Here is a 19,998-nt window from a genome sequence, read left to right as displayed (position 1 = left end):
TGTGGGTTTATATGTGCATTTATTAAGGGAGTTGTGAGTATTAATACGTTGATTGAACAATATCGCGGGCATCAACTTTGGCGGCTTGACTTGGGTTCGTGCATGGGCCTATGAAAAGTACTAGTTTTTGGACGCTCATAATTTAAGGTTATGTAAGGAACTGAGGCATTAATTACTTTTCAATCTTTAATCCAAAAATAACATAAATGTAACTAGTTAATTATGTGTTGCAATTGCAAACATGCATGAATCTCAAAATACGCGTATTTTAGTCAGGATACAAAATTGAATGTTAGTAAAACCGTTTAATAATCAGTAACCAGCTTAGGTTATCAAAACTATAAAGACGTGTTGATGGAGTATCTTGTAATTTTGCTGGGTATTCCTTGCTGATCGAGTAATATACAAGTTTTTTTGCCGAGGAAAAAAAATTGATTGTTAAAGTTTGACACTCCTTATGCATACGGCATCCCTATGACATGCACTCCAAAATGGGACCCTCCTCTTATCCTCTATTTTGCGTGGGAATGCATTTGGACTAAAACATTAACATACTGCTGTAACTATTGATGTCCCCTAGCTTTTATAGAAGGACAAAACTATCTGCTTCAATTGTCGACCTCCACAATTATAAAATGGCAAAACAAATTTAGTTGTATAGGTACTTTGAATTTTCTCCGGTAACAATTAGAGTTAATTTTGATAATATATGTTAATCTTTAATGGAATTAAACTTTTATTGCATAATTATTAAAATAACATTTTTTTTAGATTGAGAGTTTAGACGAGTTGGGATTCTAGGAACTTATCACGGTCAAAGCAGGCTTCAAGACTCAAAGAGCATCTTTACAGAGGTACCAGCAGATTATCCAATAATAAAGTTCTCACATTAATCCCAGGAATCAAACTAACGTCCTTGTGAGATATGAGTATGCTTATTAACAATTGAACCAACATTTGTTTACACTAAAATAATATTCTAATTATACTAAAAAATACTACCAAAAACACTTAAAAACTGTATATAAGAGTTGATCTTCTATCATTTCCACAATGTCTTACAAATTAAATGTTGAGAGACAAAGAAAACAAAATATCTGAGGATTGGTTCTACATTTGGTTGCCATTGAAAGACTATTGAAAGCAACATCACAGGTGATCGATGGACCAATGTGTTTACATAGCGGCCAAAATTTGTGTTGATAAAAGTGTATTTATTGCTAGTACTCCTCTTAACTTGATTTGTATTGTTGTCTTTTCTTATTATTTTCTAAGCAATAAAATTATATAAGTAATCTCTAAAGTATTAAATAACATCTATTTATTCCAAAGGCTTAAATATGTTAGTATTCATTGATATATATTTGAATTTTGTTTTTGATCTCTAATAAAAAATTTCTTTGTTTTTCCACTTTGATATTTAAAAAGTTTTATTTTTAATCTCCGCTGTTATGATTTTTCTGCTAATTGGTGACATGGCCGTTAAATTTTTAAAATACGATTTGTGGCAATTTTAAAACCATCAATGTAACACCCCATTTTTTGTAAAATAAATTAAAAATAATTTTATTTAACAATAGAGTTTTAGTAAAATAATGAGGTTTTTGTAATAAAATAAATATGAATAAATAACTTTATTAATTAAAATAATAGTTTCAAGGTAAATAATATATATATATATATATATATATATATATATATATATATATATATATATATATATATATGTTCTTAGAAAATAAAAAGGATGTTTTATTTATTCATTTGATAGGAAGTAAAATGAAGTTTCTTTTATAAAATAAAAAAATAAAAAAATAGAGTAAATAATAGGCTAAGGGTATCCTAACTATAAATATAAACATATTAGGTCATTTTTATATTTATGATATATCTCTATGCTCTCTCTTTCTCTCAAATTCGTTTTCCCTTCTCCCTCACTCAAAACTCTTTTTTTTCCGCATACACCCGAACCTATCCCAGTAAACCATGATCCAGGAGTAGTTAACCATTGGATTGTCGTCGTAAAATTTGAACACCAAGTTTAGAGCTAATTTGGACACCAGGTTCAGAGTTCATTTGAACACCACATTTTCAAGATAATGTCTGTAGTGAGAGAAATGTCCCTTGTAGAGAGACAGTGAAATGGAAGCTCCTATCGCTTTTCCTTCTCTCTAACGCTTAGAAACCCTAGTAAAACAATCAGAGGAAAAGCTTGAGGAATCTTAGGAAGCCATTAAAGACGTTTCTATCACTACCAGACTACACACGTGAACCCACTTAGAGGTAAGAGATGAGTTTATCGCAATCGAAGTTAGAATAAATATGTTTAGGAATCCTTAGAGAATCAAATTGAGGTTTATTTTAGGATGTCTATTGTATTGTAATTCTTCCAGTATGATTATAATTATGAGATTATTATATTTGATGGACTAATTGATGCTCTGATGCGAATTGGTTGATAAAATTGAGTGCTCTTGGTGTTTTTGACAATTTTAATTCATTTGATTTTGATATGATTATGTGAAATTGTTTGAGGGGTTTAATCATATGAACATAACATATTAATATTATTACCATGTGACATATGCATGAGGTATGATAACGTATTATTTTGAGATTATGGAAGTGTGATGAACTGTGTGTAAGTGATAAGTAGAGTATGTGTTAAATTGTGAGATCACACATGTATTGAGATGTTGTGTGCATTGAGTTATGAGCTATGAAATATATTATCACATGACTATAAGATCCTTTAAGGGTGACGAGTTAATGCATGTCGAGTATTGTGATGAGATTGATTATGGGAACCCAATGAGTTTAATCACTTTGAGGTGCGATGAGTTAAAATTATTTTGAGAACAATCGAGGAGTCGTGTGTTTTATACAGTTCATAGATAAAGTCTGCATGCTAAAATGTTTTTTGGGTTGGACCAGAATCAGGAGGGAGAAACCTTAATGGATTTTTCGGAGACTAGACTTTTGGGGTAAATACACCCGGTTTGAGTGCTCCTTTAAGCATGTGTCGATCCCACATGGTTGAAGCATTCTTAGAAAATAGTGTGACTCTGACTGGTCTCCCTATGATCTTACCTAGTGAGAGTGATCTAACTAACCAGTGTGTGGTCTGTCTTGTCATGTACTCCTAACACTACTATATTTTTATTAATTTACAACGCAGTAACAAAGTCGGTGCATGTAGAAACGTTGTTGAACGATAGCGGTGACAATTTTGTAATTTTTTTTTACAACAACGTTTCATTGCTACATCGTCTTAGTTAACTGGGCAAGGGCATTTTTGCAAATATGAATCACTATTCTAAGACAGTGTATATGTAAACACCATCATAGATATCGTGTCATACAAAGACGGGTTTACCTATACACCGTCGTTAACGTTAGGAAATATAATTTAAATGCGCCCTCATTCGAAAACCCTCTCTCTCTTCTTCTTCAGCTGCCTCGCAAAGGAACCCGTGCACCATGGTGACTTCCGTAGAGGAACCCTAGTACGTGCAAATGAACCATCGTGAATGGCTCATTCCCTAGGTTGTCGCACACCCCTGAGCTCCACGTGGCGTGGTTCTGAGTTTCGAACCACCGTGAATGGCTCGTGCCCTTTTGTTGTCGCGGCCTACAAGTGGCTTCCTCATCCATCATCAGAGGCTCTGATTTCAAATGCATGTTCTCTTTGAGGAACTACAAAGATGGTTTCTGATGTTTATGTTGGTGGAGACACAAGTTTAAGAGTCAATAGCAAGATGTACACCAAATTGGATTCTTGTTTGGTGATACCACCTACCCCAAATCGTGCCAAGCCTCGAGCTATAGTCAAATTCCTGGGTGGTGCCTTCATTGGTGCTGTTCCTGAAGTTACTTATTCGTTTTTTCCATGCAAAGTTTGAATCTTTATCATTAATAGCTGTTTTTTTTCCCATGTTGGTAATGTTTGTTGGAGGTGGGGGCAACCCTGACATCTGGGTTGCCTCAAGCCAATTTGTCACCTGCTCAGCTTGAAGACCTTCCTCTTTTCTCTATTGGTCATAGGTTGGTGGTTTGTTTGATACTTAGTATCATTCTTACTGGAATTACTATGATGAAAAGAAATATATTTCTTGTTTGTTGAAATCTGTAGCAATGGGGCACTTCTTCAAGTACTCGCAGGAAGCTTATTTCCTAAGAAAATACCTAAGGTTTGGTTATTTTTCTTGCTGCTGCAGCATAAGATTATATTTATATATGCACAAAATGATTTTGATAGTTCAACTGAATAGTAGTTTTTATAAAAATTAAATTATTGTAAGAGAATTTTTGTTTGTGGAAGCATATTGTGGATTATGAAGTTTCATTTACTTCAATAAAACTTATAGCAATTCAAGGAGTGTGACGAAAAGGTATATATCTCTTGTGGAATGCTAATGCCATAATCGCATACAACAACAGGCCAGCAACGGAGGCAGTCCCTTACTTTGAACAGGTATTTACACTGAGTCTTTAGAGGCCAATTTAGTATAATGACTGGTTCTTCATTCTTGTGGTTATAGTAAAGAGATATTTTTCCTATAGGCTATGTTTACCTTCCCACCATATCTTTTGTTATGAAATTTAGAATTAAGTTTGGTTGAGGATGCAAAAATTGTGGAGGATTGCTACACTTCGTTGAGGTATAAATACTTTTTGCTTGACATATTCATTATTTGAACTGGATTCCTTGATGTTATGTATTTCACCTGGATGGTATGGACTATTGACAAAATGATCAAAGATGTGATAAAAACAGATATAGGAAAATTAAATACCGGTCATGAATAACTAAACCGAATTTAGTATTTTTTTTCTTTCTCTTTCTACTTATTTGGTATAGCTACAAAAGGATTCTATAAATCTGTTCAAGTAAATGGGAAACAAATAAGCATAGGAAAGCTTCTGGTTTCATTTCCATTCCTTTTCTGATCCTGTTTAAATAATTGGCTAGTAAGCTCAAGAACTGTTTCTCTTTATTCATACCATCCAGTATAGAATAAGAACCGATGAAATCATTTCATACGTCCTTAAAGAGAAAATATGTTCTTGAAAGGCTGTAATATTATTCATATTCATACCGCATTTCAGCTGATAGAGCATCTTTGTAAGTTGTTCATCTCAGTTGTGCTCTAAAACTTTGCAGTGTTGCCCTGCAGTTGGGTCCTGCAGTCAGCCAAATGATGCTAGTTGTGGTGGCAACTCCTTTTTACTCAATAGCTAGAAATGCATCAGGTATCTTCATAGCTTACTTCTTCTGGTTTTGCTTCAAAGGTATGGGGGAGTGAAATTATATGCAGCCTTACCATTGCATATGCAAAGAGGCTATAATAATTGCGTTTGGATTCTCTGCAGCCCCCTGCTGCAGCAATCTCAACCGCAGATGAAATATCTAACGGTTATATAAGTTTAAACATTAAAATAATTAAAAACATAAAAATGCAACCTTTCTTGCCAAATGAAATAAAGTCTTCACCTGCAAATTAGATATTACATCTCAATTTATTTAGTAGCGCAGCTAGCCTAACGTAAGACTTCTTTATTTAAAACTTTTTTTCAATTTTTACTTATGTATTCACTATTCTTTATCTATTACAATTGTTATTTATGTTTCAGATAAGATTTTATTTTTAATTTTCAATATGTTAAACTTCTATGAATTTATTAATTATTGTAGGAATGTAATTTTATTTATTTATTTATTGTTCACGTAAAAAAGTAAATATTTTTATTTTATAAAAAATAAATAAATTTATTTTATATTTTGATAACATGCAGATTTTGTCTCGTTATATATTTAAGCATATATCATTTCATAATTAACTATAATAATTTGTGTATCTATGATGAATGTCACCTGCAATCTATGTAGGAGATGTGCGGAAGATGATGTTGGATGCTGTTAGATCAACTCTACAGGAAATCGATCAGGAAATACTGAATTCATTAACTAAATTTGTTGATCAGTTACCGTCAGTAATGAATGAGGTGTGTTAATGTTGACTTTGGAGATATTTTATGCTATTTCTTTGCTGTTGATTCCTATGCCTCCAGTTATCATGGCAGTGAAGTGACTTAGTTTACATGCAAATAGCATTATTTGAAATACAATTAAATATTCTAAAGTCCTTGCAGGAAAAGAAGATTTTGTAATTAACATAAAAAATGAAATGTTTTCTTCTAAATATTTTCCCTTGATTTACTTTCACTTATTTTATTATTTAAGTTTTTGTTGGCACTTGTCACACACTACTATTGTCTGAATTGGATATTTCTTCAGATAGTTTTGGACACACAATCATGAATAATAGCTGAATCATTAGGATAATGCCCACAAGTTTTAATTTATAAAAAAAGAAAAGACAAGAACATTATTCCACTCATTTGATTGAAGGAAACATGAACTTTTATACAGTTGTATTTTTTTATTCCTTTCCTTATAAACAACCTTACATTTCAGTTTATTCACATTTTGTGGTGCTCCTTAAGAATTTTTATTTTGTTAGTCTTGTTATTAATATTAAAATTAATTTATAAAATTTATATTTAAATATAAATAATTTGTGAACCTATTATTTTGATTTAATCTATCATTTTAATATTTATTTAATAAATAAATTTTACTATTAATATTAATTGCAATGCTAACATAAATTATTTTTATTTTTTCTGATGGGATATCATTGAGAAAAAATATAAATAATTTTAAAAAAACATTTAATTCAAGGACGATGCTTACGTAAGTACCGTCTTTGAAAGTTAGCCTTCTAAGACGGTGTTGACATAAGCACTGTCTTAGAATCCTTACCTTCAAAGACGGTGCTGACATAAACACCGTCTTTGAAATTGAATTCCTTTCTAAGACGGTGATTTTTGACCCGTCGTTAAAATGTTTAATTTTCCACGACATTGGATACAACGACGGTCAATGACCATTGTTGTATCCTATTTTCGACCATCTTAGAAAAGCTTTTTTTTATAGTAGTCTAGGCGTCCGACCAAATTTTTCGCTAACATGGTACCACATTACATATAGGATTGAGTCTTAGTATGTTTGTTGCATAACGCCTGTGTATTGATTGATATTGATTGGTTGAGTGATATTGCATTTTGATCCTTAAGTACATGAATGATGTGAAAATGTGTGAGACGTGTAGTGTTGAGATGTGATGTTATGTGATAAGTGGTGGAATGATGTGAGTTGTGTTTAAGTAAGTTGTATTTCATTTATATGATATGTATATCTTTGTTGTCTTGTTTCTCTCTATTAGTTAGGAATGTGATAACTCACTCCTGTGTGTTGTTTGTTTTTGGATCCTGTGATAATCTCAAACTTTGTGTTCGTGAGAGCAGATAATTAGGAGAATGATTATGGTGAACCTTATACTAGAGGATGCTGGAACACAATGCTCTGATAGGATGTGACATTGGAGCATGAGTTTGTGTATTAATTGCTTGGAGTTTTAAACATATAGTTTTTATCATTTTGTTTCACATGTTGAGTCTTTAGTTTATTTGGTAATAGTGAAGCGAATGTCACCCTTTTACCCATGTGAATTTGTTTACATGATTTGAATATAATTAGTTTAATTAAATTTCACATTTTTATATGTTTTTCTTATTTATATGTATATCAAGATAGAAAGTGTCACAGTTAGTACTGATTTTGAAATTTAAATTATAATTTTTGTCGGTTAAAAACCATCAGAATTAATCACCACTAGAAAATTGACATTTAACATCCGTTATTTTGGATATTCAACATCAGTTTTGAACCAATGTTGAAACTATCATCATTAAAAGTAGATCATTTTTAACATCGGTTATAAAAATCAATGTTGAAAGCCGTTATACACTACTACAAAAATGATCTTCTATGATGTTGGTTTAACAATGGTTCTACAAAAATTGATTTCATTCAAAACTCGGTAGCACTTTTTTGTAAATAATTGCAACTTTAAAATATAATTTTCTCAACTGTTTTTGAAAATGTATTACGACATGATTTTTTTAAAGAACCAATGTTAAAAGCAAGACTTCAATGTCAGTTTTAAAAACTGTCCTGAAAGGGATGTGTTTTCCCTTTTCATTCTCACACAATCTCACTTCTTGAATCCTACCAGTGCTTCTTTCTCGCTTACGCCCTCTCACATTCTGCATAACTGCAAAGCCCTCACCCTTGAGTTGTCGTTGCGTCGCCTCTACCACACCATGGCAATCATGTAGCCTTCTCGTGCTTGACTTCCTTGAACAAGATGTATAGGAATAACTTTCCGGTGTTGGTGGGTTTAGGATTTGAATTTTGACTAGGTTGGGTACAATGCAGCTTGGATCTGGCTCTAAGGTATTTGGGAATCAGAAATTCAACCCCAATTTGAATCAAAATCCTAACCCTAATCTCAGAAAGAAGAGGGATAGGGAAGCAGTGGGGGAATTAATGGCTGCAATCACTACTAGAAAAGCATTTTTTATGACTCCAATTTTAAGACGGTTCTACGGAACTGTATTAGTATACCTCGCGGTGGCAATTTTGTAAATAGTGGAATATAAATTTATTTCTATCACATATTTTCTAGGACGGTTATAAAGAACCATCTTAGAATATCTATCGGTGGTAATGTTGTAATTATGGGGAATTTATAACAATGACGGTTTTTCGGTAGAAATCATCTTCGTATTGTATTCCCAAATAATTAAACTCATTCCCCCTCTCAAACGCGTGCAATGCTCACCTCCGTGCCTGTGTTCGCCGTCTCTCGTGCACTCCGTCACTCCTTCGTGTAACGCCGTCGTACGTTGTCTGCGGTATACAAGTAAGCACAACCTTCTGTCTTGCTCGTATTCTTTCTCCTTGCTGCCACAACTACTTGACCTTAATAACATAGTGCTCCTTAGGGTTATGATTTTCATTATTTCTAGGTTTTTTTTTCAAAACTTATCTCACAAAGGTTTGAAATGGAATTAAGTAGTTTTGAACACAAAAATAACATCATCGAAACACACTTGTTACATATTAGGTGACTACTTACTCTTTGTTGGTTGAGGCCATGGTGGAAGCAGTATCCAAAGCAGTTGTTGTGCATGTGAAGCTGAATCTTTACGAATTCAGAGGCTTTCTAAGGTACATTTAGATGAACAATAAAACTATTATGTGCATGACTTCTGTTTAATTGTTGTTCATGACTTGTGTTTGTTAGCGGCTGAGATCGTTGATTTTGAGATTCTAGTGACTCTAAATCCATATTAGTTGTAGTTGTCTTGTTGGATACATTTAAAAAATTCATGATTGGCCACCTTTTGATTTTAATGCAAGTGGAAATGTACCAAACACTTTCCCTATCCTGTGCTTACTTAGGTATGTGAAGGAACCTAAAAACACACACAAAATGGTTATGTTGAGTTAAAAATAACATTGTTGGATTTTATGAGTACATTACCTATCTAGGAATTTATTAGAACACCCTTAGACTCGTAATAAAGATTAAGGTAACAACACATGTGGACTTAATGGCAAATACAAACCAGTCTCCCTTAGACTCGTAACTCTCCAACACCGAAGAATAAGAACATATAGCCAAAGGTCCTCTCCCCCCCCCCCCCAACTAATTTGAGTGATGCAAGCAATCCCGCTAATACCACAGATGATGTACCCTACATTAAACCAAAGAAGGGCCCAATCAGTAACCTAAAATAAAAATAAGGAACTGTACACAAGTCAAAAAGCTTTAAAGCATGCTACCTGTATATCATCATTGAAAACAAGATGAGATAAGTTGTATTATTCCAGCAGATCAAATGCATTATGATTGGCAAAATCCTTAAACTGAAAAGGAATAACCAAAATTAGGAAAACAATAATTTCAAGCAAACTAAAGCCACTGCAGGTGTTGAATGTGATATATTACCTATATGAGAACTTTCTCCCCATAGTTTTGCTTAACTATGCGCATGAACGCCTCTAGAAGCTCTGCATATTACTAAACCACAATAAACAATTGTCATGTTAACAAAATAGAAACATCACACTCAAATTATTTTTTAAAAACTATATACATTAATTTGTATGTCTATGAGGGCCAAGGATGATCAGACTTTCCCAGTTGCTCGCTTTTGTTTAAGTCCAATGTAAAACTCATCATTGAACAACTTCTCATTATTTGTTCCAACATCAACGGTTATTGACAAACACTACAATCAATAGATGTTTTTATGTAGTATATGTTTTAATTGTTAGTCTTTTATAGTTATTGTGATGGTTATTTTACAGAAATGCAGTTGAGGAATTGGAGCAAAAGATGAGGTTTGATGATTCTCGCTTAGCACACCAGGGCCGCTAAGTGCGCTGAAGTCTTTTAGCAGGAATTTTCCCGCTTAGCCTGAGGGAGCTTCCTAAAGACCCTGAGTAACATGAAGATGCACTCAGTGCCTAATCACTTACTCTCGCTTAGCGCGTGAAGACATGCTTAGCGCGGAAGCTCATAATAGAGTAGGTTTTTAAGTGAGAATCAGGGGGAAGAAAAAGGTATATGAATTTTTATCCAAAAACGACAAAGAACCCTAGAGCTTGAGCAAAAAGGAAGCAACATTCATTGGGAGCCAAAGTCTACCTCCATTTTCATCTTCATTCCTTTTCCTCCATACTTTTTACCTCTTGTGTCATGAGAGGCTAAACTACCCATTGTTGTGAGCTTTCCGTTAAACTCTCTTAATGTAAAGATTCTCACTATCTATTTAATGTTAATTCCATTTTCATTGTGTCTTTTTGTGCTTATCTACATGTATTTGGATTGATCAACCACATATATGGTATGTTTAGGGTTTAGACATTGGAAAATGTTTATACTCCTTAAAACAGAAAAGAGAATCTAATCATTTCTTTGTTAGGGATAGTATGAAGTTGTTTAACCTGTATATGCATCTCCATTAGTCATGCAATTCCATTAATTTTGTTTTTAAGGGATTAAGAAGGAAATTAGGGGAATTAGTCTCTATCACGTGAAGAATTACGGTTAGAGTGAATTAGTAGATATAGGTGATAACTAGAGTAATATTAAATAGAGAAAAATCAATTGTGTTGCATCAAGAGTAATTTCAGTAGGAAAGCCCCAATATATTCTAAACTTGCGTTGACGACCTTTCACCATTCCTAGTGTTTGTTTTTCTTACTTGATTATAGTTTAGAATATTATAGTTGTTTATTTCACAAAATGGTTTGAATGCATTTATTAAATCTATTCATTAATTGCGTAAAAGTTGGTTATACATCGCCTAAAGTACAAAAAAATACATGTGGAATTGATACTCGATCTTACCATTTTTAATACTACTTGGACGAATTAGTGCACTTGCCACAGAGTTAACAATATCTATAGATTTCATTTATAACATTAAAATCAGAGAAGATCCAAATAAAAATTTATAATTGATAAACTATAAGGGAGGGAAGGGAAGGGAGAAGAAATAGAGAAAATAACATTTAGTAGTTCTAACACATGAGGGGCGGACACCTCCTAAAGTCATATGAAGATAAGGTTTCCTAAACAGGAATTCCCATTCCCTAACAAAATTTTAGAAAAATTATATTATTGTAATTGTCTTTGTGTGTAATGCAGATTTAAGAGACTAACACTAGTGTTAGTATAGAGCAATAAAAGAAGAGAAAGAAATAAAGGGAAGAGAGAAAAGGCACAAAGTTTTAACGTGGTTCAGCACACAATGAATATGCCCACGTCCATGACTACACTAGGAGAACTTTTATTTCTTGCACATAAAAGCTTACAAGGTGTCTCTATATATAACACTAATGAGATACAAGTTTTTACAAACCAAGCGATGTGAGACTAAGACTACAAAACTCTAACAATCTAAGCGATGTGGGACTAAGACCACAAAACTCTAACAATTCTCCCACTTGTGGTCTAAGTTCCAAACTCTAACAGCTCCTTGTAATCAATGAGTTCATCGACTCTTTACCTAGTGTAGCACCTTCATCTTCAATTATCCTTGAAGGCCAACTGAGGCAATGCAAAGCCTAAGTTTGTCAGTTGTAACAACTTTAATCAATATATCTGCTGGATTCTCTGATCCTAAGATCTTCAACAAAGATAAGTCTCCATCATTTATCAACTCCCTGATAAAATGGAAGACTGGATTCTTACCAAGACTTATAGCACTTTGGCCGTCACTAAACATTGGAGCATTATCTTGTTCTTTCCCTAATTTATTGAGAAAATTCTTTAGCCAAATCATCTCCTTAGCTGCTTCTGAGATAGCTATGTACTCGACTTCCATGGTTGAGAGATCAACTCTATTTTGAAGTTTAGACTTCCAACTCACAGCAATACCTCCCAAAGTAAAAATGTAGCCTGTGGTGCTTTTCTTGGTATCAAAATCTCCTCCCAACTCTGCATCTGAAAATCCCTGTAAAGTGAGATTGCCTTTTCTGAAGCACAAACACATCTCTGGAGTACCCTTCAGATATCTGAGTATCCACTTTACACCTTCCCAATGCTCCTTTACTAGATTTGATAGGAACCTACTGACAACTCCCACTGCATGTGCTATGTCAGGTCTGGTACACACCATAGCATACATCAAACTCCCAACTGTTGATGCATATGGTACTCTTGACATGTAGCATTTTTCTTCATCTGTCTACAAAGATTGCTTCTTTGAAAACTTCAAATAAGGTCCCAAAGGGGTATTCCTGGTCTTAGAATCTTCAAGGTAAAACCTCTCAAGCAACTTGTGTATATATTTCTCCTGAAACAACTTCAAAATTCCTTCTGATCTGTTTCTAAGAATTCTCATACCAAGGATTTGTTTAGCTGGACCAAGATCCTTCATTTCAAAGTTTTTTGCCAACTGCTGCTTTAACCTGTTAATTTCTGCCATACAAGATCCTGCAATCAACATGTCATCAACATACACGACAAGGATAACATAACTATTAGTATATTTCTTAACATAGCAGCAATGGTCCATGTCACATCTTTTGAATCCTCAGTTGCTCATAAACTCATTAAACTTCTTGTACCACTGCCTCGGTGCTTGTTTCAAGCCATATAAACTTTTGTGAAGCTTGCACACAAGATTCTCCTTGCCTGACACTTCAAAACCTTCTGGTTGGGTCATATAGATGTCTTCCTCTAAATCCCCATGCAAGAATGCAGTTTTAACATCTAACTGCTCCAAGTGAAGATTCTCTGCAGCTACTATACTCAGAATAACTCTGATGGTAGTCATCTTTCCAACTGGAGAGAAGATCTCTGTGAAATCAATTACTTGTTTATGCTGAAACCCTTTCACCACAAGTCTCGCCTTGTATCTTCTTCTACCGTCAAATTCTTCCTTTAGCCTATAGACCCACCTATTCTGTAACGCTTTCTTTCCTTCTGACAATTTAGTTAAAGACCACGGTTTATTCTTCTAAAGGGATGTCATCTCATCTTTCATCGCTAGCTCCCAATCAATAGTGTCATTCCCCTGCATAGCCTTACTAAAACATTCTGGCTCACCAGCATCAGTTAACAACAAATAATGCAATGAAGGGGAATACCTATCTGGTGGTACTGAAATTCTGCTAGATTTTCTTGGAGGAGTTGATGGTTCTGGTTCTGACTCAACCTCTATGCCTGTACTCTGGTTTCTGTTGGCTACATCACTTTCTGAAATTTCTTCAAGTGTTACTTTCTCAGAAATTTCTGACAGTTTACTTGCACATGTAGATTCTGCCGAAAATTTGTCCTTATAAAATAAGTTCTCATTAAAGGTAACACTTCTGCTTCTGATAACTTTCTTGGTTTGATCATCCCAAAACCTGTAGCCATACATGTGAGATCCATAACCAATAAAATAACACTTCCTCGCCTTCGGATCCAATTTATCTCTCTCTACTATTAGAGTCTATCAGTATATATGAAACACAACCAAAAATTCTCAAACGTGAAAGTTTTACCTCCTTTTCAGACCATACTTCTTCATGCAACTGATAATTCAAAGGAACTGATGGTCCTCTATTGATGAGATATGTTGTTGTGTTTATTGCTTCTGCCCAAAATGCTTTAAACAAGCCAGATTGGATCCGCATACACCTCGCTCACTCGTTCAAGGTTCTATTCATCCTTTCTGCAACACCGTTTTGCTCAGGTTTCAACTAAGCGATGTGGGACTAAGACTATAAAACTTTAACAATCCAAGCGATGTGGGACTAAGACCACAAAACTCTAACAACTAGCAACCAAGATCTCCAAGTCCTAATATACGCTCACCATCGATCACAACCATAACTGATAAATTTTTTATTCAAATGTGATTCTGAACAAATTTGTTACAATATCAAATCAAGACATGAATTAGAAAATAAGTGATAGAAAATTAGAGACAAACTTGTGACAATGTTATAAATGAAACCTACAGACATATAAACTTACATGGATCATGTACAAACTACTTTTTTCCATGGTCATTACATGAGGAAACAACCATAATGGATCTATAATAGAAAAATTATGAACAGATTCCGGAGTTATTCAAAACTATTGCAGTGAATCAAAAGAAAATAAATTCAGCATTTTGCGCTTCTAGAACACATACTTATCTTTCTCAAGGAGACTCACTGTAGCATCAAAATAATCAAAGAAATCAGGTGTTATTTCCATGCCATCTGAGATTGGATATAGTTGTTGTATTAGCTTCCATGTTTTTACCAATGATAAAAAGATTAAAAAACTTCAAATTATTAATTTCATCCCTTAATTATATTGAAAAGCTCAATTAGATTAATCTATTTCTAAATGCTCCAATCATGAAAAGAAGAAAAGAAGTATTTTTTTTTTAGACAAACCCATCATCAAGCACTTTTTTCGCACAGCACAAAGACAAGAGTTGAACCTTCAAGAATATAGCATCTACTTTGCAGGAAATTGGTTTTGCTAATAATGTCTTCCTAGTTCTAGGAGCTCCATAATGAAGAACACCCTGTGAGAAACATATTCAGTACCTTTTCCTTCATCAAAACATTCATACAAAATATTTTAGAACATCCATACCTTGGGGAGTTTCATTCCAATTCCAACTCTGAGAAAAAGCTCAAGATTCGTTAAAGGTTGTTCAATCGATTCCCTGAGTTGCCGAATCTGATCTGAAAGTCCTTCAACTACAGGGCACTTAACATGTTCTGGCCCCCTTCAAGTTCAAGTTCAATTACATTATTCACAACATAGTTAACCTGTCAAATGATGAATATAAATACTAGCATGTCAACAATGTATGATAGTAAATGATTCTATACTTGGCGCGGAAGAATTCACATAACGTACCTTGAGATTAAGCTCAGGAGGCATTCAGTCAATTCACCGTGTTAGCTTTCTAAGTGCAGAGTAATTAGCATTTGTCGGGTCTTTATGAAGCATATTATACAAAAAAGGGTCAACCTGTGAAATGATGAATAAAATAGTAGCATGCATGTCAACAATAGTAAAATTAAAAAATGCCACAGACACAAAGTTCCCAAAATCCAAATTCACCTTCTACTTCATAAACTGAAGTTAGCCTTGCAATTTGTTCACCTTATATTAGAGGCATATGCGTTAATTGCACCTACATTTTGTTCATTCTTAGTGTCTCATCAAACTCTAGCTGGTTGCAACCAGACTAAGGTTTCTTGGATGATGGATCAGAACTTCAGAAAGCAGATGCAGAAAGTGTAATTAAAAAAGTAAAGAAAACACCATAAATAAGATTGAGCTGAAAACACCAGAAAGTGTTCACACCTTAAATGGTCCATTGTCTGTTCTGAAGCTGATACCTGAAATGTCCATGAGCCTAACAGGGAAACCTCTGAAAAATGAATAAGATTGAGCGGTTTAGAAAACTAAATTAATAATCATGATTCAGATAGCTGAACAATAAATTTAAAAGCATGGTTCAGAAAACTCAAGAAAAAACATATTGGGAAGTTTTTAATAGCTCCCTCTAGTTTAAAATCTATAGATAGATCTATAAATAGATCTCCATAAATAGGTCCCTCTAGTATAGGGACAAGCATATGATAACAGTAGCATTCCTCATGTTACCTGTGTAGTTAGCAGTGGTCATAATTTAAAATCATTGAATTGTTAGAACCAAGTGATAACCAATAAATCAAGCACATTGTTTAGCACCATATATGATCATTGTGATTAGTAGCATAAATTAAGAATGTAAGTTGAAAATGAACGTCTTAAGCTTGATTTTATACCCTTGTGCAGCACAAGCCAGCTTCAACAGAGATCAAAATCACCATGAAAGTTATAACTATTCTTTTTTAAAAAGGCTTAAATATGTTTTTAATCCCTAATAAATATCTGATTTTTGTGTTTGTTTCCCAATAAATTAATAAATTTTATTTTAGTTTGTATTAATAATAAATGGAAAATATTTATCATGGAGAAAATACAAAATTTGTTAATTTATTTGGGGCTAAAAATAAGTGTCAATGACCAAAAAGAAAATTATTGTTTTATTAGAGACTCGCCTCAAAACAAAAAAATTTATTAGGGAGTAAATGCAAAATTGAATAGATATTATAGATAAAAAAAAACATATTTAAGCCTTTAAAAAATAAAACAAATTTCAAAATAAAAAAGGTGCACCAAGAATGAAAAGTAATTAATTCCTAGGAATCTAACTATCAATTTCAGCATGACCAAATGTTGATGGATTAACAAGTGCATCAATTTGTCCCAAGTATTAAAGTTAAAACGAAAGTTCAGATGTCAAATCCACAAGGACTTTGTGATAACTGCTAAATATGAGCTATTTTTTTATAATAAAAATATATTTTAAAATATTTATTTAGCAATTATTTTTGGCTTAAATGATAGGAATTGATTTTTTTATTATTTATGTCTTGCATATATGAAAAGAAAGGATTAAAAGATAAAAAGATTGAAAAAATATGTATAAGATTTTTTGCATCAGACCCAAGTCCGCTCCAACAACAACTATAAAAAGGCAATCATGCCAAGGAAAAAAGACACCACTCACACAACACTGAGTCTCAGAGCACTATCTAATACACACTTAAAGTCTGAGAACTCTTTCTTCTCTTTCATCATTTTCTATTCTCTTTTTCCATTCCTTTTTTTCCATCAGTTCATATACCCCTTTTCTATTGTAAGGCCCCTTATGGCTATGAGAGACTAAACCCTTAGTTAGAGCTTGACAGGCCTAAAAAGCCAAAAGATGTATTGTACACTTCATATTTATCAATGCAAACAGGTGTTTTCTTTCTTATTATCCTTTTTTTACTTTTAATTTCATGCATTATTCATCCTTACATCATCTTTGAGGGTTAGGTGCTCGAAAGAGGCTAATCCTTAATAGAAAAGAAAGATTTTGCATGCATATGTTTTAAGAATTAGTCGCTCGACATAGGGTAATTTCTAATTAAACTAAAAGGAAGAGATATCTTAATAAAATCATTGTTAGACATAGAGTGATTGCATTATGACCATGCATCAAAGCAAATATCTAGAATTAGAACTTCATACATTTTATCTATTGACTATTTGCAAAGACATTTGGGAGATAGATAGGTAAAATAAGCTTGTCTTCCTGAGACATCAGGGGCAAGTATTCTAACAAATGTGGGTAAGATAAATTCACCTGACTGATGGAGAAAAATCACAAATAATACATTTTAGGCAAATAAGGCATGTTAGGTCCTAACATTCTCATCCCATTGAATTCCCTATTATTTCTTTTGTTTTCTATTAATAGTTATTATTTTATACTTTGTTCTTTTAAATTTATCTTTTATACCTTACCTTATCTTTTTCTCTTATAAATTAGAAATTATCCAACACAAGTACAAAACAAAGTTCCTGTGAAAATCGACACTCAGATTTCTGAGTCTTTATTATTTGGACATTTGGTACACTTGTCAATCAGTTAACACTTTGTTTGTACTTATGTAGATGAATATTTATTTAATAAAAGAATAAAAAAATTGATTTGAAAAGAATACGAGAAAAGAGAAATAAATTAAATTGGTAGAAAAATAAATAAGAAAAGAAATTTAACACAAATTTAAATTAATTAATTAAAAACATAAAAGATAAGAAAAGATAATTTTATTGTAGAAGTAAATTCAGAATATCAAAATATTAAGGACTTAGCCTATCAGAACTACTCTTGATGATGTAATATTAATGATTTTTTTTATTTATACTTATTTCAATTCACAGCTACATCTTATGTACTCTAACCAAGATCCCTCAAGTAAAAGAACCTAATTTATCTATTTTTTCTTCCAAATCCCTTTGTAGAGATAAAACAATAAATTGGATTAAGAATAAAGATGTATAACATACTAAACAAAATCATTCTATCTCAAGTGATGACTTTATTTAAATATTATTTCTCAATTGTATTAGAAAATAATGTTTTCCAACGCAACCCTTAAAACTTACCATACAAATGGATGATCAAGTCACAAACAATAATATTAAGCACAAGAAATGATACTACAAAAGTGATAATATTGAATAGATAGAAAGAAAAATTACATAAAAAATAGTTAGTTGTCAAATTTCAAACAAAGGAAGATTTAGCATCTCTTGTTATAGAAGGCTTTACGATTGGAAGATGAGAATATTTAGTAGAGGGGAATTATAGCAAGGGAATGGAGGGACAAAATGGTTTTCTATGCTTGTTTCTCCTTTTTCTAGTCTTTGTCTTTAATAAGAAATTGTATTCAATTAGAATTTCTGTATTTTTTTCTTCTTTTATAGTTGCAAATCAGGTTAGTTTTCACGCAACTTCTGCGCTGAGCGAGCACACTTGCCACGCTTAGCGAGTATGGTAGCAATCTCGCACTTACGCGCTAAACACACCTGGCCTCTTTCCTGAATTAACCCGCTTTCTTAAATTAGTCTCGCTTCTTAATACTAAGCGTGTTGTGCCCACCGAGCATGTGCCTTGCGTTGAGCGCCTAGGGCATGCTCAGCGCGCATCTTCAGATTTCACATTTGCTCTCTTCTGTGTCAATTATTCACTAAGCATCATAAATTTATCAACTTTTAAAATTTTATACATAAAAACTTAAATGATGTTAAAATAACAATTATTTGCATAAAAAGGATGAAATAAGAAAGAAAAATTATTGATTCCTATATAATTTAATCCCAAAATATACCCCTACATGGCAGCTATCACCAAACAAAAATGATAATTCATAAGGATTATCTTTGAATAATAAGGAAGCACATAATTAGTTGCAAAAAACCTAATTAAGCTTGCACGAGAAGCATTAAGTTGAGGGACACAATCCTTGGATTCTGGAACAAATGCAGCTACATGGGACCTTAGTAAACTAGAAAGCTCAGCATCAGCAACTCCGGAAACTCTTAACTGACAAACAACTCCTTTCGAAAAATCCCAAGTACAAGAAAATTGTACCTCATTAGTTGCCAACCGACATGTAATAGCTTCATTAGAACTAAACTGAATCTAAGACCTGAAAATCAGAAAAACAGTAACAGTTATTAAAACATAAACCATAACAAGAATGTTAAGCATTCGTTGATAAAACATTTGCATACAAACACAACACAAGAAAAAATCTCAGTTCGAAATTTGCTAAAATTCGTCGTGCCACTGTTCTAGTCTTTTAAAATTTAGAGACGTTAATTAATTCAAAATAAATTTGAGGTTCATACATTAACTTGAAAGAATATGATAACCAAAATTACTGAAGTTAAGAAACTTACCAACCCATTCATAGCTTCAGCTTTGTAATTATGTGGATACTGTGGCATCTTCTTTCTTGATATGCATATTAGGCGAGGCAACTCGTCAGAAAGGCCATCCCTGTTCTCCTATATAACCTGCCCACACATATTGTATATTAGTCTTTCTAGTTGCTTTGTTGTTTCTTCTTGAAGCAGGCAACAATGGCAAAAAAAAAAAAAAGATTTTGAAAGATGAATGCAGATG

General features: G+C 33.0%; 1 protein-coding gene and 1 pseudogene across 1 annotated transcript; one reads left to right on the top strand and one right to left on the bottom strand.

Annotated features, from left to right (window-relative positions):
* Nucleotides 1-3,518: 3,518 nt before the first annotated feature.
* Nucleotides 3,519-10,355, top strand: LOC113001890 (uncharacterized; annotated as a pseudogene).
* A 3,091-nt stretch (nt 10,356-13,446) lies between these two features.
* Nucleotides 13,447-17,117, bottom strand: LOC121175012 (26S proteasome regulatory subunit 8 homolog). Its single transcript, XM_041016167.1, has 6 exons — nt 17,047-17,117; nt 15,792-15,858; nt 15,376-15,452; nt 15,069-15,204; nt 14,864-14,997; nt 13,447-13,837 (listed from the first exon to the last, which is right to left on the bottom strand). The coding sequence occupies exons 1-6, from the start codon at nt 17,115-17,117 to the stop codon at nt 13,447-13,449; spliced, it is 876 nt and encodes a 291-aa protein (XP_040872101.1).
* Nucleotides 17,118-19,998: the final 2,881 nt, after the last annotated feature.

Source organism: Glycine max, chromosome 6, assembly GCF_000004515.6.
Source record: "Glycine max cultivar Williams 82 chromosome 6, Glycine_max_v4.0, whole genome shotgun sequence".
Lineage (NCBI taxonomy): Eukaryota > Viridiplantae > Streptophyta > Magnoliopsida > Fabales > Fabaceae > Glycine > Glycine max.
Note: the sequence above shows the minus strand (reverse complement) of the source record. Positions and strands in the feature narration are given on the sequence as shown.